General features: G+C 39.7%; 1 protein-coding gene across 1 annotated transcript in view; it reads right to left on the bottom strand.

The window, feature by feature from the left end:
* Positions 1–22,622, bottom strand: part of ADGRA3 (adhesion G protein-coupled receptor A3) — a 136,309-nt gene that overhangs the window by 67,300 nt on the left and 46,387 nt on the right. Inside the window, exons 3-7 of the mRNA XM_043572874.1 lie at positions 20,595–20,666; positions 14,452–14,523; positions 7,300–7,371; positions 5,296–5,456; positions 1,970–2,183 (exon numbers count right to left, since the gene is read on the bottom strand). Coding sequence (XP_043428809.1) covers positions 1,970–2,183; positions 5,296–5,456; positions 7,300–7,371; positions 14,452–14,523; positions 20,595–20,666 — 591 coding nt within the window. The remainder of the gene's footprint in view (positions 1–1,969; positions 2,184–5,295; positions 5,457–7,299; positions 7,372–14,451; positions 14,524–20,594; positions 20,667–22,622) is intronic.

Here is a 22,622-nt window from a genome sequence, read left to right as displayed (position 1 = left end):
AGCACCGGGGAGTAAGACCAGGAAAGTGTTTTCAATGGCTTTTACCCAAGGACAGGCCCCACTCAAATAGAAATTCACAGTCTTACTTGTTGAAAAATCAGAGGACAGAGGTAGACAGGAACCTGGCTGGAAGCCCAAACTTCTGCATAGAACATCTACCCGGATCTCTAACTGGCCCCTAACAGAGTGGGCACCAAGCAGACTTCAGATGCTGCCCAGCACAGAAAAGACCGAAGTAGGAGTTTGAGTTTAGCCAAACTAAATGCCTGAGGGAACAAAAACCAGCTGACTTCAAGCAAATGGAATAGAACCCAGAGTCAGGGGTTTGTAAACTTTTTCTTCAAAGGCCAGACAGTAATTATTTCAGGCTTTGCTGGCCAAGAAGCAACATTGAAAATATTATATTGGTACTTATGTAACTATTCCCAAACGTTAAAAATATTCTTAGCCCACAGGCCCATCAGGCCAGGTGTGGACCATAGGCTGTACTTTGCCAGCTTCTCTGTAGTGAATCATTCACACTGTCCAGGATAGAATCCAACATTATTAGACACACGAACAATATTTTTTTCTTATTTATTTATCTTGAGAGAGATGGTGCAAGTGGGGGAGGGGCAGAGAGCAAGAGGGAGAGAGAGAATCCCAAGCAGGTTCCCCATGCCATCAGCACAGAGTCCAACCCAACAAGGGCTTGAACCCACAAACCATGAGATCACGACCCAAGCCAAAGTCAGATGCTTAACCAACTGAGCCACCCAGGCACCTCAACATTTTTTAAATAATAAAATATAAAACATATTCAAAAGCAAAGAAGACAGTGGTGATGATTCCAAGATAACCTAGATATTGGAAATAGCAGGGAAGAATTTAAAAGCATCTATTATAAATATGTTAGAAGACACAAAGAAAAATATGCTTCTAATAAACAGACAGGATATCTCAGGAGGGAAACAAAAATTGTAAAATAGAATATTCTATCCCTGAAATTCTCAGACAGGATTCTCAAGTCAGAATGCCTTTATTTTCTTGATAATTTTTTTTAATGGCACCTCTTTGAATCTGCAATGATATTACCCTAAGTTGCTGTAAAAGAGTTTGGAAACTACAGACCTATTCTTAAATAGATAGAAGTAGGAAGAATAAATAGTAAGAAGGGTGGCTCAGTCACTTAAGCATCTGACTCTTGATTTCGGCTCAGGTCATGATCTCTCACAGTTGTGAGACTGAGCCCCACGATGCACTCTGCATTGGGCGTGGAACCTGCTAAAATTCTCTCTCCCTCTCACTCTGCCTCTCCCCCCACTCACACCTGTGCACACACACTCTCTCTCAAAAAAAAAAAAAAAAAAAGTACGAAATTGGTACGAAAGAAAAAAAGAGAGAGACACAAGAGAGAAGAAAAAAGAAAATTCAATGCCTACAGGTTAAGATTTTACCAAAATAAAATATAGTGATAATATCATATATTTTCACTCTGTTTTTTTATACTTTATAACGCTCATTCAAATCAATGATTTTGGTGATCATACCAGTCATTGGGTTAACAGGACAGGTGTTAAATCTTTTATACTGATGGAGTAGAGAAAGGAAATACAGTATCTTAAACTGTAGCATTAACCTACGGTGAAAATTAGGTGATCGCTAAATGTGAAAATCTGAGTTTAGCAGCAGTAAATGGTTAGAAATTAAGTTTGGTACAAAAATTTTACATTTTTCCTCCTAAAACTTTTAACAAAAACAGTCTCCAGCTTTTTAACAGTGTTCCCCTTTCTTCCTATACTTTTCTGCTCCACAACTGGATAACAAAGGTAGCTATTTAATTTCCGGAAATGAGTAACAATCAGGAAAAGGAAAACCAAATGTTTGTATTTTTAAATGCAAGAAGATAAAATATTAGTTCAAATTCTAACACTTCAATTCTGAAACACAGAAAATCCACGGAGACGATTCCTCATCTAAAAAAGTTTACCTGGCAATCAACGAGCAGTTGTGAATCATGTTCTTTTCCACAAAGATACCTTGAGATTCATCAGTTTCAACTATGCGTCCATCCTGATACCACAACACTTGCATGTCCTGATCAATATATGAAGCCATACACTGGAAGGGAAGGCTGTCTCCTTCAAACACAACTTGACGATGAGAAGGAGTCATGTAGAAAGATGGTAATTCAAGGGGTGGATCTACAGACCATAAAACAAAGACTCAGGAAACAGATACCACACTATATTCACTCTCCAGAGTTAAAAGCTATTGAAACTCTTTTCTGGGGGTGCCGCTGGGGTGGCGCAGCCAGTTAACCATCCAACTTTGGCTCCGGTCATTCATGATCTCACGGTTCATGAGTTTGAGCCCCGTATCGGGCAATGTGCTGACAGCTCAGAGCCTGGAGCCTGCTTCAGATTCCGCGTGTGTCTCTCTCTCTTTCTCAAAAATAAATATACACAGAAAGAAAAAACTCTATTATGAAAATAAAATTTTTTAATTTATTTTTAACGTTTACTTATGTTAAAGACAGAGAGAGAGAGAGAGAGAGAGAGAGAGAGAGAGAGAGAGAGAGAGCGCGCAAGCGTGTGCATAAGCGGGAGAGGGATAAAGAGAGAGGGAGACACAGAATCCAAAGCAAGCTCTAGGCTCTGAGCTTGTCAGCACAGAGCCTAACACAGGGCTCCAGCTCCAATTCACAAGCTGTGAGATCCCAACCTGATTTGAAGTTGGATGCTTAACCAACTAAGCCACCCAGGTACCCCCAAAGCGATAGAAATTCTAATTAAAATGTTTTAAATGAAAAAAACAAATTTTCCCCAGTGACCAGCATTTTCATGCTAGCACCAACAAGGCTCCTACTGAGATAAGTGGCTCCTAAATGAAAACAAAATTAGTAAAATTAAAATGAAACCATTTCATAATCAGTTCTGACATTTAAAGTTGTTCCTGTTTTGTGGTATCTAAGCAATTACTAAGAAAACAAATTGTAAAATAATACTTAAATCTGGAGAATGGAGCTGGTGATAAGTAAATACTGATAGACATACAATTTTAGAATACATTTAGAAGACAGCATTACCTTTGATTAAACCACTGCTTTCTGCTTACATAAGTGATGAATACTCACTGAGAAAACTTAGAACATTTAAAGAAAAGGGAAAGAAAAATCTTTTAAGATCCCACATATCATCATCATTTTAACAAGCTGATATGGGGTGCCTGGGTGGCTCAGGTAGTTCAGCGTCCAACTCTTGGTTCTAGTTCAGGTCATGACCTCATGGTTTGTGAGTTCGAGCCCCATGTCGGGCTCTACATTATCAGCATGGAGCCTGCTTGGGACTCTCTCTCTCCCTGCCCCTTTGCTGCTCATGTGCACTCTCTCTCTCTCAAAATAAATAAACTTAAAAAAAAAAAAAGATTAATTAAAAAAATAAAAGCTGATATATTTCCTTCCAGTTAGAAAAATAACAGGGAGGAATTCTAAATATATGTGCAAAACTATACACAAATACCATGGGCTCATTAAAGGCCTTTAGAATACTTAGTCCACTGTCTACTACTTTTGCCTGTATGTACTCTATCCTCTCTTTTATTTTTATTTATTTTTTAAGTTTATTTATTTATTTTGAGAGAAAGAGAGAGAGAGGAGAGAACACAAGGAGGGGAGGGCGGAGAGAGATGGAGAAAGAGAATCCCAAGCAGGCTCCGCACAGCATGGAGCCCAATGTGGGGCTCAAACCACGAACCACGAGATCATGACCCGAGCTAAAGTCAGATGCTTAACCAACTGAGCCACCAGGTGTCCAAGTTGTGGTCTATCCTAAAGAGTAACAGCACATATGCAAACACGCATACAAAGAAATGAATCCTTGGAAATTATTAACAAACTAAATAGGCAGTAATAAGGAAGCGGTCAAGTTACAGCTACATCTGTATCATGTACTGGTATGCATCTCTTTTATATGATGAGGAAATGGGTTTACATCATCTCCAGTTTTAAAAAGTTACAAAATATTATTAGCGTATGATGAGGGTTTGGTCAAAACACAGGAAAAGGATGAAGAAAATATACTGAGTTATCTTTGACAACAGCTACCTTTGGGAATGCAAGCATGGGCTTTTTTGGGTTTGTTTGTTTTTAATTTTTTTAGTGTTTATTTATTTTTGAGAGACAGAGCACAAGCAGGGGAGAGGAAGAGAAAGAGGGAGACACAGAATCCAAAGGAGGCTCCAGTCTCCACACTATTAGCACACAGCTCGTTGTGGGGCTTGAACTCATGAACCATGAGATCATGACCTGAGCCGAAGTTGGATGCTTAACCAACTGAGCCACCCAGGCACCCCATAGGTTTGCTTCTTTTAGTGTCTTTTCTCTTCCAGCTTTATTGAGGTATAACTGACAGAACTATAATATATTTTTCTGTTTATTTTATTCTTCCCGCCTGTGTTTAAAATTGTAAGATACTTAAAGTGTACATCATGATGATTTGATATATGTATATGTTATTTCTTTTCACAAATCTTAATTTTCATCTAATGAGCATATTTTACTTGTGAAACTACAACAATAAAGATAATAAAGAAAAAATGTAAACAAGTATAGAACTGCTTATTTCCAGACACAAAGTCTGGAATCTCCTCTTATCATTTTAAGGAATATTTTTGGTTTATGTGTATTTTTTTTCTTTTTCTTTTAATAAATATGTTGTATTTCCCTCAAGTCTTCAAATACTCTTCAAAATTATGAATTTTAATAGCTGCATTATTATAAATACATGTGTCACAAGTAATTCAGTCAATCCCCTATTTTTGAGGATTGAAGATATGCTTATACTTAAATACAGACTAACATAGCTGATCATTTCCTAAGAATTACACCCTCCTACAGAATCACTGGATTAAATTGTATCAAATTTTTGAGAACACTGATACATACTGCCAAAGTATGTGTCAAAAAGGCTCTATTAATTCACACTCCTACCAACATGTAGTATGATTGCAACCTCAGATTTTTTTTTACTATCAAATCCTGATTTGCCAACTGATAGAAAATTTGAAGACTGTCTGAACTTGCTTTTCGTACAGAAAGCCGTTCAAAACCTAAGAACTTTAAACACCCATCCAAAACTGTTTTATCCAGTTGACTTAACTATTCACATACACTAAATATGTATTATCAGATCCATGAAGAGTAACGGTCGTAATCAGTTCCATCACAGTGTGAAGAGAACTTCACAGTTTGTCAAGAAAAAGACAGTAGCAAGTAAAATATGGCAAACACTTTCTCTCTTTCTCTTTCTCTCTTACCACACGTCAACAACTCCTGCTTCACACCCGTGACTGGCTGGGCCTGAAGAGACTTAGGATAAACACACCGCGTGTCCCGGACAGTGATGTTTCTCTCCTTTACCCAGCGATGCATCCACAGTATGTTACAATCACACAGAAGATACTCAGTCTGAAACTCTCTGTAACATACAAAATTCAAATTAGTGATTACAGTGAATGTAAAAAAATGGCATGTTTGCTTTATACTGCTGGCTTCTGCTTTGACAAGCACACCAGTGCTCGCCCTGGGATGCCTGGGGCACAAACCACCCACCGGTTGTGTTCTCCTTGCTAATGAGAGGACAGGAGGAATGGCTGGCCCCAGCCCTCCCCCCCTGCTAATCCTGAGACTGACCGCTTCAGATCAAAGCTGGTATGCAAACAAAATCTACACATCATCCCTCTTCTATGTAACAGGCTCCTGAATCTCAGGGTCTAGAATAGCAAACCTCCACCCACCTTCTGGGCCTATCAAACTTCTACCCATTCATCAAAAAGCATGGGGACACGAACACATTATGTAATAGGGGGACAAAACATAGATACAACTAACACAGAACCTAACACATCCTGCACAAATAAATCAAAGTGCAAAGAACAAATATAACATGTGTGTTCCTAGCACGGACCGTGCATCAGCACAGGCTTCATCTCATTAATTCTGGAAAAAAAAAAAAAAAAAAGGAGGTGGGATGAGTGATACACAAAAGAGAAAGTAAATTTTAGAAAACACTACAGAAGGACGACTGGACTGACTTCTAACCCCTAAGCACCACTTTCTGGTTGGTTTCCAGCATGCGGAGGTAAAAACACTAGCCATTTTTCCCAATTTTTGGATAAAAATACCTCCTACATTCCTACTGCCCAAGGTCTCAAAAGCCAGATTACTCTCCGTAGTCCTTATTTTCTAAACTTACAGAAATGGTTGACCTGAGCCTACTACATATGCCAAATAGAGATGTTTTCATTCACTAAACAATGGTAATGGCAACAAAAAGAAAGACGAGACAGACTTTGATCCACCGTGGCTCTTCAAGTGGATACATGTGTCCATATCTACAATGGTGAGGAGCCAGACGAAAGCCTAAGTAGTATTAGCTACATCTCAGTGAAAACTGCTAAATAGTACACCTAGAAAATTAAAGGAGAAGGGCAGAGAAGAGACAGAGAAGGAAAGGTTAAAAAAAAAAAAAAATGGAGAAGACAAGGCACAGTAGGGAAGAAGACAGCATACACCAGATAGCGTCTGCAAGAGAAGACATTTTTCCCTGGAAAAATAATCAACCCCATAAATTATACACAATAAAGATTTGAAAAACATTATATTTAACTGTATCTCCAATAGAAATTAGTATAACTTACAGTTTGAAATATATTATGGTTTAATGTGGAAATACAATTACCGTCAAAAGGAACTCCCATACAATCTCAGTTAATAAAACTGTTTTGGGAGGAAAAAAAAAAGATCAGCCAATTCTAAAGCTACAGAGAGCTATGTCAGTATGATCTTACGTTGGTTTCCTAAAGCAGGCATTCTACATAAACAATCCTAGAAATTTCAGTAATTAGTTGTGAATTCAGTTTGGGGAAAGGGTTACAAGATAAAAGTAAAACCCTAAAGTATAAAATATTCTTCACAATAGACTTTCATAGGGAAGGATATTTTATACTTTGAGGATTCAACTAGTCAAACAATCTTTTCTAATTTGAAAATAAAGTGAAAGAGAATGAATTGCCCATTTATTTACTCTAAATATAGAGACAGTATTCTAAGGAGAAAATGGCTGTCCCAGTCTGAAACACATTACTCTGGTTTATAGTATGCTTTTCAATGAGAATTCATGCTCTCAACTGAGAATCTAACTTTTGCAAAATTTCACATTTTCCCCATGAAGTCTCTTAAACCAAATAATAACTGTTTTTAATTCTTAAAAAATCAAGATTTATTTTTCAAAACAGGAAAAAAAAATTTTTCTTACTTACAATGACCGTAATGAACCAAGATAATCAAAAGTTCCTTGAGATAATGAAGAAAACAAATTCCCTGAAAGGTTTCTGGGAAATAAAAAAGAAAAAAAAAAAAAGGAAATAATTTCATATAAAAAATACAATTATGTATCATTTTACACAATTTTCTAAAGTGTCCTATAATCACTGAGTAATGTTATAAAGAATTTATGAAAGTGGTTTTAAATCTTATAAAAAGGAGCAAGTAGTAAATACTTTATCCAAGGATGAATAACTTTGTTCTCAGCCTATCTCAAGTAATAAAATTAAAGTTATTACTATCACATAGGATTTTCTACCAAATACCAGGCGAATCTAAAAGCTACCTTACTAATAAGGTAGAGCCTTAGTCATGCTCTCATTTTAAGTAAATCAGTCTTAGTATGTTAACTCCGCATCATGTAAGAAAGCAGAAATTTAAAAACCAGAAAAGGACAAGGACAAGGATGATCTGAATAATTATCAGCAGCAACCCACAGGAAGTGGATAAAAAATGTGAACAGAGTGGAAAGAGTCCAGGGTTTAAGACGGACATAATTCAGTGTGGGCCTTGGGCAAATTACTTAACCTATTTTATTTCCTCCCCTTGTATCTGATGACTTTAATAAATACCTAACCCTTGCTGAGTTTTGTATGAATTAAACCCAGAACGTCCCATGCTACAATCTGAGTGGTTTGGTAAACCCAGAAGTATTCCGCGCTTGACCATAAGCTCCGGGAGCAGCAGGACTTGTGCGTCTTATTTATCAGGGTACCTCTGGCAGCTAGTAACAAGCTGTGGTACACAGTAGGTGCTCCGTGGTGGCGGCTGACTATTCGGGATGTGGACTCCACCTCAGGAGGCTCTGAATACTAAATCAGGACTGAGGGCACCGGAAAAAATGGCAGGAAGGTCAACCCCCACAAGATCTGAAGATCTGTTCTCTGTCTATAGTACTATCAAGAATAGATACAATTTAGACCTAGAATTCTCAAAGGAGATGCCCTGAGACTTGGGAAAAAGCCTGCCTCTCACTGGGGTCTGGACTGAATCCCTCCTGTGTGGACAATCAGGTAGATGGATTCCCTGGTGGGGAGAGGGGACAGAACTGATCCGGGAAAGGTCAGCCATTCCTGTGACATCTGCAGTCGTGTATTCCTGGATGGGAAGACTTAATATGACACAAATGCCAATCCTTCACAAATTAATATACAATGAAATTCAGTAACAAAAAAAAAAAAAAAAAAAAAAAAGACCTCCCTGGATTGGCTTTTAAATATAATATACGAATTTTTGATAGAAAAGGGCTGGATAAAAAGGGTTCAGATTCTCATAGGAGAGCTGCCTAGGAATGTAAACAAACAAAAAAGGAGATTTGCCATTAAAAGAATGATGAAAGAGATGCCCTTCTCTTTTTTGGCCTATCAGAAGCGATACTGAATGTGGATTTTGAAAAGGGTATTACAGATGGAAGTCTAAATCATTATTATACTTTTAAAAAGTAACCTAGGGGCACCTGAGTGGCTCAGTGGGTTTAGCATCCCATTCTTGATTTTGGCTCAAGCCATGATGTCACAGTCCTGGGATCGAGCCCCACACAGGGGTCTGCACTGGGTGTGGAGCCTGCTTAGGATTCTCTCCCCCCCCCCGCCCCTCCCCCACCCGCATGTCTGTGCTCACTCCATTGCGCCGCTCTTTCTCTCTCTCCTCTTGAAATTAACTTAAAAAAAAAAAAAAGTAACGGGGCGCCTGGGTGGCTCAGTCGGTTGAGCGCCCGACTTTGGCTCAGGTCATGAGCTCACAGCTCGTGAGTTGGGCCCCGCGTCGGGCTCTGTGCTGACAGCTCAGAGCCTGGAGCCTGCTTTGGATTCTGTGCCTCCCTCTCTCTCTGCCCCTAACTTCCTTGCATTCTGTCTCTGTCTCTGTCAAAAATAAATAAACATTAAAAAAAAAAAAATTAAAAAAAAAAAGTAACCTACATGCAATTAAAATGAACAACAGTACCTGTATGAAGCTATCCTACGTGGAGTTACATGATTACTTGGATCTGTTTAAACCAATGTAGGCAGGAAGGCAAAAGAGATGGGAGGCATAACTAAAACAAGACTGGTTATGAAGTTGCTAAGTGTTAAAACAGGAGGAAGGCTACATGGAAATTCCTTATATAATTGTCTCTAATTTTTTTTTACAAGCTTGAAAAATTCCTTAATAGTAAGTTGGAAATAAAGCTCTATCCTATACATACAGGATTTAAGTATAAACAAAATAAAAGCACCTTACAGGGATCATTAGATTCTAATTATTAGGTAATTTTATTCTAATTATTAGTTATTATTAGCGATTTCCTCTTGGAAATCACAGAGGAAGGAATCACACTGGGGTGAGACATGCCATCCTTCCAGGAAATCCCAACACAAACCAATTTTTCCTCCAGCGTTCAAACAGACTGGCTGAACGCCAAACAGAGTGACTGGCTTTGGTTTGGGGACCATAAAAACTTACGCGTGTTTTAAAACAGTACAATCACACTCCAGCTCTGAGAGGCTTACACAGAAAAAGCAAAAGGGAACTGAGAATGACAAGGGCACAGCAAAGTCATTGCTCCCCAGTCTATCAGCTCCCTGAATGGAACAGCAGGTGACTTATCCATCCATCCCCCACTCTCACCCTTGCACTGTTTCTTAATGTCTTAATTTTTATTTACTTACTTTTTGCTAAACAGATACATCTGAATTCCTATAAGTTAAGTATATACATCACCTGTGTATATACAGGGATATTTACCAGGGCCAATGGATTAAAGGAAGGGAAAATGCAATCACATAGAATCTCCTTCAACAGAAGAACAATTGACTAAATTATAATCAGGTCTACACTAGGGATATTCTATAACTATTAACAAACAAGGACTACGACAACACGTACCCCCTTGAAAACAGATTAATGATATATGGGTACTTTTTTTAAGTAAACTGCTGAGTACAGCACACATTTAAAGCCCTATATGCATGCCCGTACATTTGTGGGAGCAACAGAAAATATGAAAATAAGACAGCCACATAGTGAGTACAGGCGACCTCACAGTGGTATGTCTGAGGTGACGGAAGGAGGCTTAACTTTTCCTTCAGGTCTCTAAATGGTTTTATTACTTAATGACATCATTATCTGTTCAGTTGTATAAAGGAAGTTTTCATAAACACCACTAACCAATTATTTCTGATAGAAAAATATTAAATGTGTAATTCTTAGGAAAAAAAATACCAGATTTAAATTGATCAAAATTCATAAGAAAGAAAAAAGGAGAAAGCTTTTGATTTGCTGATCTCCTAACAATTTCTCTGGAAATTAACCTCCTAAATGAAGGAGAGAGACTTATAATGAAAATATACAATGCAATTCAGAGGGGGAAAAAAAAATCTCTGGTTTGGCTTTTAAATATGGTGTCCACGGTGCATCTGGGTGGCTCAGTTGGTTGACTGTCAGACTTCAGCTCAGGTCATGATCTCACAGCTCGTGAGTTCAAGCCCCAGGTTGGGCTCTGTGCTGACAGCTCAGAGCCTGGAGCCTGCTTCAGATTCTGTGTCTCCCTCTCTCTCTGCCCCTTCCCCAGCTCACGCTGTCTCTCTGGCCTTCAAAAATAAATAAACATTAAAAAAAAATTTAAATATAGTATCCATTTTCAGCTCCTCATCTTCGGTTTGCCGGTTATTTCCACTGTTGAGTGGGATAGGGTGGGAACCTCTGGGAAGTTAAGCCCTCACTTCTCTGAGACGGTTCTCCCCAGAAATTCTCCATCGACAAAGGCTGAGATCCACAGATAGAATTAATCAATTTTACCTTCCACATCCATGTCCACTGAAGCCTCAGACTACTTAAAGTTATTTTTGAATTCTTAACCTAAGCCTCTAAAGCCACAGCTTGTTTCAAAACAATGAGAAGCCAGGGCAAGAAGGCTACAGTCTGTGTGCCAAGGTCTCATCCGGCCTCCCTGGCAAAAGGCCTCCATTCCAGCCTCCTTGGCTAAGAAGCCCAGCCAGTCCCAGATGCCAAGTTCCAGGGCAACCCAGAGAGTTCCCTGAAGCAGCAGCAGAGGAAATATCTACAAGAGTGATCCACTGTGGATTCCCTTCTTCTGTATACCTGGTCTTTTGGGGGGGAGACAGATCGTATGTAAGAAATGCACTATGTGCCCCATTGCTAATCAAATTTTTTTTCCACTTGTTACACTAAGAAAATACTATTTTGGGGTGCCTGGGTGGCTCAGCCAGTTAAGCGTCCAACTCTCAGGTCAGGATCTCTTGACAACGCAGAGCCTGCATAGGGTTGTCTTTCTCTCCTCTCTCTCTCTGCCTCTCCCCAGGCTGGCGTGCTCTCTCTCTCTCAAAATAAATAAACATTTTTTTTTTAATATGTTTTTCAGGTGCCTGGGTGGCTCAGTCGTTTAAGTGTCCGACTTTGGCTCAGGTCATGATCTCATAGCTCATGGGTTCAAGTCCAGCATCAGGCTCTGTGTCAGGTTCTGTGCTGACAGCTCAGAGCCTAGAGTCTGGAGCCTGCTTCGGATTTTGTATCTCCCTCTCTCTGTCCCTCCCTTGTTAGCGCATTCTCTCTCTCTCAAAAATAAACATTAGAAAAAAAAATTTTTTAAGTATGTTTTTCTTCCCAGGGGGAAACACGAATTTTTAGCCTTCACAACCAGCACACAGGGTGGCTCAGCCTAGAAACTGGGAAATTGCTGTTGCCCATATAGAATACTTGTCCAAAGTTTCTTGATCCACAGCTCTAGACCTAGGTCAACCCAAATTATTATAGGCATCTCCATTACAATGCATTTCTGAACATTAAGAAGCTACCTCAATTGCCAATTTTTCTTAGAACAGTATTTAAAGGATGTTAAGTCAGGTTTACTTCTGTATGTGCCATCAACTGTTGCATTTAAAAAAGCCACAAAGACCTATTACTACATGGGCTACAAAATTATCTCAATCAAATCTCAAAGTAGGAGACCTGGTAGCACTATTCTTGTTTGAATAATTCACCTGAATAAATGTCCTGTAAATTCTCACAACAGGTATCAAAGAATTAATTAAAAATGTAAGAGATGTACCCGAGCTTTAAAACTTCAGCTTTTGAGGCAGAGGACAGGACAGGACAGGACAGGACAGGACAGGACAGGAAAGGAAAGGAAAGGAAAGGAAAGGAAAGGAAAGGAAGAAAAGAAAGGAAGAAGGAGAGAAAATGAAAAAAAGGAAGGAAATAAATAAATAAATAAATAAATAAATAAATAAATAAATAGAAAAGGAAAGAGAAAGAAAGAAAGAAAGAAGAGAGAGAGAGAAAAAGAGAGAAAGAAAGAAAGAAAGAAAGAAAGAAAGAAAGAAACAAACAAACAAACAAACAAACAGTAAGGAAATAGTAAGGAAACGCCCTAACATAAAGACTGCCCCTTCTAGTTCTTTTGACGAAGCTATAAATCCATCTGGAACCAAAGTCAATGAAAACAGTAGACTCCAGACTCTTTTTTGTTACTTGAGTCATAGCTATCCAAAAATATAACAGATTTTTCTCCATAAATGCCTCATTTTGCCAATTCCTGTGCAGTCCTCAAAAACCAAAAATACAAAACCCTCAAGAAGAGATAATAAAAGCACTGAAATAAAATTGCTGTGATACAGCCTCAAAAAAAGAAAAAAATGCAATTGGTTTCATTGATTTCCAGTTATGAGTAAAGCTGTACACCAAATCAGTCTTCTATTTCAACACAGGAATCTTGGCCATATACCTCTCCCCCTAAATTAAAGGGCTCACTGAAAAGTATTATGAGTTTGCTAATAAACAGGAATCCTCTGTGGTATTCTAACAGGTGATCCTAAGTCCCCTCCCTTCCTGCTAGGGTGAACTCATCTCCCTGGTTAAGCCCCCTAACAGCTTTTTCAAAGTTAACATGAATGAAGTTGAAGAAACATTCCGAAAAGCTACAAAGAGACAGAACCAGACACAGACAACCCTCGTAACTAGACCTTCTACTGTAAATCCCGAATTTCATCCTGCACCCTATTCCCAGATTACTACTCTCTAAAATAGGATTTTATGCCATCTTCCCAGATAAATGTCCTTCAGTGGATTCCTATTGTTAAATCGGATCTAAGCCTCTATCTTCTTCTCATACGCTCCCATATAAAGTTCTATTATAAGGGCGCCTGGGTGGCTCAGTTGGTTAAGCACGTGACTTGGGCTCAGATCATGATCTCGCATTCATGGGTTCAAGCCCTGCACTGGGCTCTGTGCAGACAGCTCAGAGCCTGAAGCCTGCTTCAGATTTGGTGTCTCCTTCTCTCTCTGCCCCTCCCCTGCTTGCACTCTATCTCTGACTCTCAAAAAATAAAATAAAATAAGCGTTAAGAAAAAATTAAAGTTCTATTATTATCGGCCTTACTTCTAGTTACTCCCAAACAGAGCCTCTTCTTCATTTTAAAAAATAAAAATTAAAATTAAAAAAAAATGCATTTGGTGGCTTATACAAAGTTCTTCTGCATTTATATCATATGTAAATTTTGAGATAGATACAGACAATTCAAATTTTAATTCATCTTTGTAATAACCTTGAGGTATATTAACCTATATTAACAGATGAAAAATAATCGAAAAGCTCACAAAAGTTAACTCACCCCAAATCACAAAGTCAGAGGCATCACAATTCAAATGGCTATTTTATTCTTCACACCAGTGGCCTTCCCCTTGACAATGGCTTTGCTCCTATTTCCACTTTCATGCATCATTTGTTCCGCTTCTTTTCCTTTCTAACTAACCAAATCTTTACAATCTCTGGACCATCAGCTCAAGTTTTACCTCTTCGAGGAAATTTATCCAGACTGGCAAAGCTTCCGACCATCTCTCTCCACACGAACATGTCCTCTGAGGCACATACCACATTGTGTGGTTCTGTGTGTACATGTGTGCGTGCGCACAGTAACAGAGTATTAAGTTCTGAGGACAATATGTCTCCAGGATTGAATTTCCAGCTATCTGCTTCTCCTTCTATAATCCCAACAGTTGCTACTTTACCATTAAACATGTCACGGGTATCTATAAATATCTGAGCAATAGTTCACATGCTTTCTTACATTTTAATAGAAAAGCGTACTTACAGCCTAACCAGATTGGTGAGTCCTCGAAATATGTCTGCATTCAGACATCCTATTCGATTATTTGTCAGATCCCTAAGGAGAAAGGGGAAAGAAAAAATATCTTCAATGTGTTCTCTTGGTTAATGAAGATTTCATACATTCAATATTCAGGAACAGCACCCAGGTAACATACAAGATCTTTTCAGCATCTCTGAGAAGTTTACCTACCTCAAGTGAGTTAAGGATAGCACTGAGAAAAATGAAGTCTTGCTTTCACTTATTTCTGGCATTTACAGACTACACGCTGTCTAATTATAGGTGCCCTCTGTATTTCAAGCATTTACTCCTATAATTTTTTTTTTAACGTTTATTTATTTTTGAGACAGAGAGAGACAGAGCATGAACAGGGGAGGGGCAGAGAGAGAGGGAGACACAGAATCTGAAACAGGCTCCAGGCTCTGAGCTGTCAGCACAGAGCCCGACGCGGGGCTCGAACTCACAGACCATGAGATCATGACCTGAGCCGAAGTCGGACACCTAACCGACCGAGCCACCCAGGCACCCCCATTTACTCCTATAAAATGACTCAAGATAAAACTGGAGTGGTAAAAAGGAGACTCCATCTACCTTACTGTCTGTGATAGAATTCCTTAGATGGCCTACACAGTTCACGACGCTGGAGAAGTTAGGGACAGAGCTCAGTCTCAGCGAACATCTAACAGACAATAAAGGGGCAAATAACCAAAATATTTGAACTTTTATTTCCTCAAGAATACCTGAAACTTACTGCTTTCTAATGTCATTCCTTAAACAGTCAGAAGTTTTGAGTGTATTGAGAAAACGGAATTAGCTCTTACTTCACAGATCTATCATTCAGTCTCTAAGCCAAATTACTTCAGCAATAGCTAGGTAACAGCCTAGTTATTTTTTCCCTTCACTATTAACTAATAGTTACGGTCGAATACTACTTTCTAAATATGTTTTTCTCCTCAGTCCATGAAACGTTTTCTTTTTTATCTACGTAAAATGTTTAGTAGATATTGTTTTCTTCTGCACTGTGTTCTTTCCTCACACCACAGTGAATGCAATTTTACATTTTAATCAGATTACATTTAAAAAAAATTATTTTTAACGTTCATTTTTAATTTTTTTTAATGTTTATTTATTCTTGAGAAATATAGAGACAGAGTGTGAGCGGGACAGGGCAGAGAAAGAGGGAGACACAGAATCTGAAGCAGGCTCCAGGATCCGTGCTACCAGCACAGAGCCCCGTATGGGACTCAAACTCACAAGCCTTGAGATCATGACCTGAGCCAAAGTGGGATGCTTAACTGACTGAGCCACCCAGACACCCCAAGCATTTATTTATTTTTGAGAGAGAGAGAGAGAGAGAGAGAGAGAGACAGACAGACAGACAGACAGACAAAGCACAAGCAGGGGAAGAGCAGAGAGAGAGGAGACACAGAATCTGAAGCAGTCTCCAGGCTCCAAGCTGTCAGCACAGAGCCCGATGTGGGCCTCGAACTCACAAACTGTGAGATCATGACTTGAGCCAAAGTCAGATGCTGAAAAGGCAACTGAGCCACCCAGGCACCCCTGGGAAACCGCATTTTAATTGGGAGATAATAATTGACAATTTCTGTAACCTTCAAATAACATAGCATGGCTTTCAGCATTTTTTCCATCACAAGACTTAGTAAACTATATACAAGAAAACCCTAAAACAATGAAACTTAATTTTTATCAGTTCTTAGATTTGGAACCATTCACCCCTTGGATGTTGACAAAAGGGTTTGAACAAGGTTCTAAACCAAACTTCCAGAAATATTTTTAACACATTTTCTTCAATGTCTGTCTTATTCTTTGTAATGGAAAAGTACCTATGCTTTGAGCCACACTCTAAGCTACTCTTTAGAGAAGGAATCTGTACCAGCCGTTTCTAAACTAAAACTGTTGGATTCTCAACCGTATGCTTGGTAACAGCAGAAACTTTATTAGCCAGACTAGAAATTAGAAATGGTAAGGATCTAGCATCTGAACCAGGTACTTACTCGCCAAGTGTCTCCCTTAGATAGTCCAAAAGCTAGCTTAGGTAATCCTGAGGTTCCCTGACTTTACAGCTTTGCCTTCTCTATCTTACAGCAACTTTTGATAAAAGAATCTTAAGCAATTCAAAACTGAAACTTTATCTACGCCTGCTGGGCTCCAGGACCCTGCTCCTCACAATGTTAAAGTGAAGTATTTAATCCTGTGGGACTTTTTTTTTATTCCAGCCGATTTTCCTTTTATTTCTGGGTTTTACTGTTTAAGAAAATTAGGCATCATTTTGTGAATTGTTGCTTAAGCAAGCATTTCTGGGCTCTATTCATTATCTTGTCTCTCTTCTGAGCTTTAACTGGTGTAATTACCACTGATTCTTTGGGAAACAATTTCATTATAGCTATACCTATTTAAAATGGTATTTAGGTATTGATAATGGGTTTCCATTTAGATGGAGAATCAGCCTGAATGTGTTGATAAAGCAAAAGACAAACTGAATGGGTCTGGGTTTTACCTACTTTTGGTAGTTTATTCTTCAGAAAGCCACTTAATCTTCCTGATTCAAATTATCTATAAAATAAAGGCAAAGGCACGGTACACTTACAAAACCACTTTATGTGTGGCTGTCGAGGGAGATGCACAATTGAAATGAATGATTTAGGGCCTCATAAGAAGCAGCTCCTGTATCCATAAGCAACTAGCAAACATTACTAACACAGAATATGTTTGTTTCTCATTGAGTTTGCATACAGGATGCTCTCAGCCAGCAAACCGTATACTGTAAGTTCCATTACAAGTCAGCTGTTTGAAATTAAGAATGTATCTTCTAGTGGGAAGATTATTATAAATGGCAAATACCTTCCTGGGCAAGAACACAAGAGACTACTTAATGTGTAATGCAATAAAGAAATGCTCAGGCAATGCAGGGGACAATATTAGTAATTAAATGCTACCAATCAAGAAACTTATTTATTTATTTTGGACGGAAGTACTTGAGAAATTATTTACTAAAGGATAAAGAACTAGACAGAGAATCTAAGATACTCTGCATTATCCTTAAAACAGCCTGATGAAACTGCTTTTTTATTCACAGTCAAGTTCCCTTCAATTCCCATCTCTACATGAAGATATTATTAGCATTTATCTTCCTAAAAAAGAGCTTCCCTCCCAAAAGGCTGGGATCCAGTGGTGTCAATCACAGAGGGAGAGAAGTTGTCTTATCTGGCAGTATGAGGTCACACCCCACCCGCAGAGAGAAAAAAAAAAAGCTGGAGGGAAAGCTATTCTAGAAGTTCCCCAACTTTAGCATCAGAATCGCCAGGAGGGAAAAATAAAACAAAGATGGTTCAGCCTCCGCCCCAATTTCTGATAAGGTGAGTCTAATACCAGCTCTCTTGCTTCCTACTTGAGGACTCCCGTTCCTACACCTGGATTCAAACTGACCCATCCAAACATGGTGTCCGTGTGCACCTGGTAAGAAGCACAAAGAAAGTGCCTCGGTAATAAAACAAGCGTATTAAGCTGCTGCTCCTCTCCCCAGTGACCGGTTTAGAGGTGCCTGCAGCCCTTCAATGGCCAAGTTCCACACCCTCGTCTGGGTCTGAATGGCTGAGTCCTAGAAGCTCTTAGAGCTACACTGTAGCTACTGCTCCAGCTCTCTGTAAGAAGATCCCAAGCCCACATCCAGGCTCCTGGTCGGTGTATATGATTCCACTAGTCTGCCAACCCCTCTAGGGATTCCTGAGTTACCTGTGTATCTTGGAGCTGGGCTCACTGTTGAGCACCCACAACAGACTCCATTTTTGTTTAACGGAACTGATGGTGGTCTCTGTCTCACCACCTGACCCACTGCTGTGCTCAGTTACTACTTTTCCTGGGCTGGAAACCTAACTCTACACCTTCATCCTCTGCAACTCTGATGCCCCACGTAATGCCCCTCCCCTCCAATGCTTATCTTCCTTATCCAGAACTCCAGTCTCCATTAACACCACTGACCTACCCCAGAAGGGCCAGTTTTTCTGACTTGTCTTGTTAAAAAGCCTTAACTGGAAAATAATGGAGAGCAAAGTGCACGAGGAAGAAAACTGATCAGGGGCAAGACCTCCTCCAGACATCCCTGGGCGTCCTGAGTGCACGCATGGCTGATAAAAACAATGAGCCACCATCTAGGGCCCTCAACGAAAACCATGGTAATAAAATTTCCTCCTACAGAGCCTGACTGAGATTTCAAACAATTTTACAGAATGAAGAAAGAGAGAATCCTTTAACTCCTACTATGCTTCATCTTCCAGAATTCTGAACACTAAGAAACCCAAGAGAGGAGACTGAGAGGAAGGGTTTCAGAGGAGACGTTTTAGATGAAAAAAACATTTATTTGTAGAAGTAATTTTTTTAAATATGCAAAAGTAGCATGGCCAACTCTTACAACTGGATCTGACTGTAAAAAGGAACGAGTTTTGAATGAGAGAATGATAGATACCGAATGTCAAAAATATTGGGAGGGAAGGTCACTGTCAGCATTTAAGTCGTGACATGATTCAACTAAGAACAAACAGAGCTGATTTTACTATACAAATAATATGGAAAACAAAGACATAAAAAAAAATGAGCAGGCACCCTCAATACCTTAAAAATGTTAAATAATAAAAGAGTATGATAGGGGTACCTGGCTGGCTCAGCCCGTAGAGGATGCAACTCTTGATCTCAGGGTTGTGAGTTCAAGACCCACATTTGGTATAGAGATAACTTAAAAATTAAATCTTAAAAAAAAATAAAAGCGTATAAAACCAAAAAAAAAAAAAAAGAGAGAGAGAGAGAGAGAGAGAGAGACAGAGGGAGGAATGAAAGCAGGTCCCATCCCCAATATCCTTTGTCCCCAGCACTCTGTGCTTAACTGGCTTCTCCTTCCTGCCATCAGAAATATGATGTCAACTCTGTATTCAAAAAGTCCTCCCAGCCCCACACTTTTTTTTAATGTTTATTTTTATTCTGAGAGATAGAGAAAGTGCAGCAGGGGAGGACAGACAAGAGAGGGAGAGAGAGAGAATCCCAAGCAGGCTCTGTGCTGTCAGTGTAGAGCCCCACACTGGGCGCGATCTCAACCGTGATGAGCCAAAACCAAAGTCAGACCGAGCCACCCAGGCACTCCTAGCCCGCCCTGTCTGAAGAGATTCAGAGTTCTTTAATGTGGCAGGTCATCAAAAGCCTGCCAAACTTAATCCCTCCATGACCAGCCCAACTTCCATAACTCGTCTTTTCCTGCTATACTTCATGCTCTGGCCAAAGAACTCAACCCCAAGAGATATATTCTCCCACACTGTCCATTCTGCTTAGAACACCCGTTTTGTTATTCCTCAGTATGTATTATTCATCCCTCAGGAGCCAGGTCAAATCTGAAGGTCAACTGCTCCTGTGACAGGCCATTCCCCTCCCAGGTGGCTGCTCCTGTCATTGGTGGATTATTATTGCTATAACTTTATCTGTGACAGCTCACATGTGCCTGTGTTAGGGTATATTTTCATTGTCTAGTTGCCCCCAAGAGTCTGTGAGCTCTTCCCAGGAAGTCAGACCATGGTAAGCAGCCAGTACTGAATAATAATTAAGCTCACATGCTCAAATATGAGCTCACAGGGCAGCTGTGAAAACAGCAAAATAAGGGGTGAGTGGAGTTATTTAGCCTCAAAAGTACTAAAAACCTGCTCTGTAGGTTTTGAAATAATAATATACAGATAAAATATACATGCTAATAGTAAGACTTTGAATCATTAATAGAAGGGGGCCTCAACTGATATGCATATATGATGGAGCTTGAATGCAGTTATAACTTAAAATCCTTCCTTTATATATTACATATTATGATCATTGGCAAAGCCAGTAATCATTTTATTAGCATATGAAGGACACAACCATCTCCCATGAAACAAATCAAATTACTGTACAAATTAACCACTTTTTACACGACTTCTATTACTCTCTTCTCCCCCACCCCCCCGCATCACGGTCCTGGCTAGTTAACTAAAAATTGTTAAAAACCCACCTTTTTTTAATCATGGTAAAGCTTAAAGTAGGTTAACAGTTACTTTAAAAAGAATTTAAATTCACAGGCAAACAATTCAAATACTTACAATCTTTTTAGTGATGATAGTCCCCAAAAGGCACCTGGATCTATGCTACTTATAAGATTGTTTCGGAGGTCCCTGTTAGAAATAAAAGTTATTCATATATCAGCACTGCAACAAATAGTTAGGCAAACTACACTTACCTGCTATACAGAAAACAACAATGGGAGGAAATTAAGGCCAGAAAGGTTAACCCCAGCAGTAAGGAGTAGAGCCAGAATTCAAATTCAAGAAATCTGCTTCCAAAATCACTTTTTTGGTGAATACAATAAAGGCACATGTCAAAAAAAGATATGTATGTCCTTATTACTATTCACATTCAAAGTTATGGCTAAGCTACAATCCTATACATTATTTCTACAATTTCTTCCTTAGTATGCTATACTTCAGTTATTGAAAGAAATCAGAGATTATATGTGGGAACATAATTAAACTTAATTTTTATTTTTTTTTTAATTTTTTTTTTCAACGTTTATTTATTTTTTTGGGGACAGAGAGAGACAGAGCATGAACGGGGGAGGGGCAGAGAGAGAGGGAGACACAGAATCGGAAACAGGCTCCAGGCTCTGAGCCATCAGCCCAGAGCCTGACGCGGGGCTCGAACTCACGGACCGCGAGATCGTGACCTGGCTGAAGTCGGACGCTTAACCGACTGCGCCACCCAGGCGCCCCAAAACTTAATTTTTAAAAACCATTTTCAAAAATACATGCTCTAACGTTCATGTCATTTGGTTTTTCAGAGTTTTCCCTCCCTGAGCTTCTATGGTTAGGATTCCTGTAAAATAAAAATGTGGTAATTCACAATATATATCTCAAAGCAAAGATCCACTAGCCCCCAAGGCAATGAATGGCAGCTGATGGCATGCACAATTTACTCCCAGGGTCAAGTGCACAGCCACGCCATGCCAGCGCATCGCCACTGGGGGCCAGTGGTGAACGCCACAGCCACATCCCTCCACCCGTGGGGATCTGAGCCACCTGCTAATAAGGCTGCTGCTCTCCAGTGGGTGCCTGGGCCCAGCTGGGGACTCAAGTTGCCCCCTACAGATGTTCACACAGACCTCAGAGACAGCTGACAGTCAACTACAGGAGGACTTAGAAAAGCAGAAGAGCAGCCCATTTTTCCTGACTACATTCCTGCCAGTGGGCTGGCCCACACTTGAGCTTTGCCAGACCCTCGAGCCAGACTCACTCATAACCTTGCCCACTGAAGTCCCAAGTGGTTTCTAGTCATCTCTCAGGGCACCGGATGTCAGACAAAGGACAGAAACTCTCTGCAACTTCTCCCGCCATTCCCTTCTTCCCCTAACAATGGCAACACTGCCCTTTGCACATGTGACATATTTATACGTGGCACAGGGATGCACACAGAGTTAGGGAAACAAGACAGAAATGCAGAGCAACACCAACATAAAACCTAGCAGGGCAGGTGCCACCTCAAAGGATCCTTCAGTCCCTTACTTACTGGAGATTTAAAAGGCCTTCCTGGAAGTAGATCTTGGACCACTGGTGCCACCTGTTATCATGACACTGAGGTGACAGGCCTCTGGGATCTTTATGACTATTGCTCCATCATGGGATTTTAGCCTGAGCCCAGGCAGTCTATAAATTAGAGGAGAACCCTATGTTTGACTTTTCAAACTCCTCTAACTCAGAAAGCGTGTGACTTCCCTTGCCTAGTTGTGTTTAAGAAAAGACCCCCGTGGAAGTCTTATGTATGTAGTGAACGCTGAGCCACAGATTTTCTTCCATCCAGTGAAGGAAGGCACATTCAATTTCACTGTCCCATCAGCTAATGAAAACTGGGATCTGGCCTGCTTCATAACATGCTGTTTTTTTTTTTTTTCCAACAGCTCATTCGAACTATTGCCATATACCAGTTACAAGCTGGGGTTAGTTTCTGAACAGGTTTTCGGGAAATTTCACAAAAACATCCTGATAAGACTGGCCCTATGCACAACATGGTAGTAGTCATTCACTTACTCTAAGCCCGCCATTCTTTTTTTTTTTTTTTAAATGTTTATTTTTGAGAGA

Source organism: Prionailurus bengalensis, chromosome B1, assembly GCF_016509475.1.
Source record: "Prionailurus bengalensis isolate Pbe53 chromosome B1, Fcat_Pben_1.1_paternal_pri, whole genome shotgun sequence".
In the NCBI taxonomy this organism is placed as follows: Eukaryota; Metazoa; Chordata; class Mammalia; order Carnivora; family Felidae; genus Prionailurus; species Prionailurus bengalensis.
This window is presented reverse-complemented; position numbering and strand designations above follow the sequence as displayed.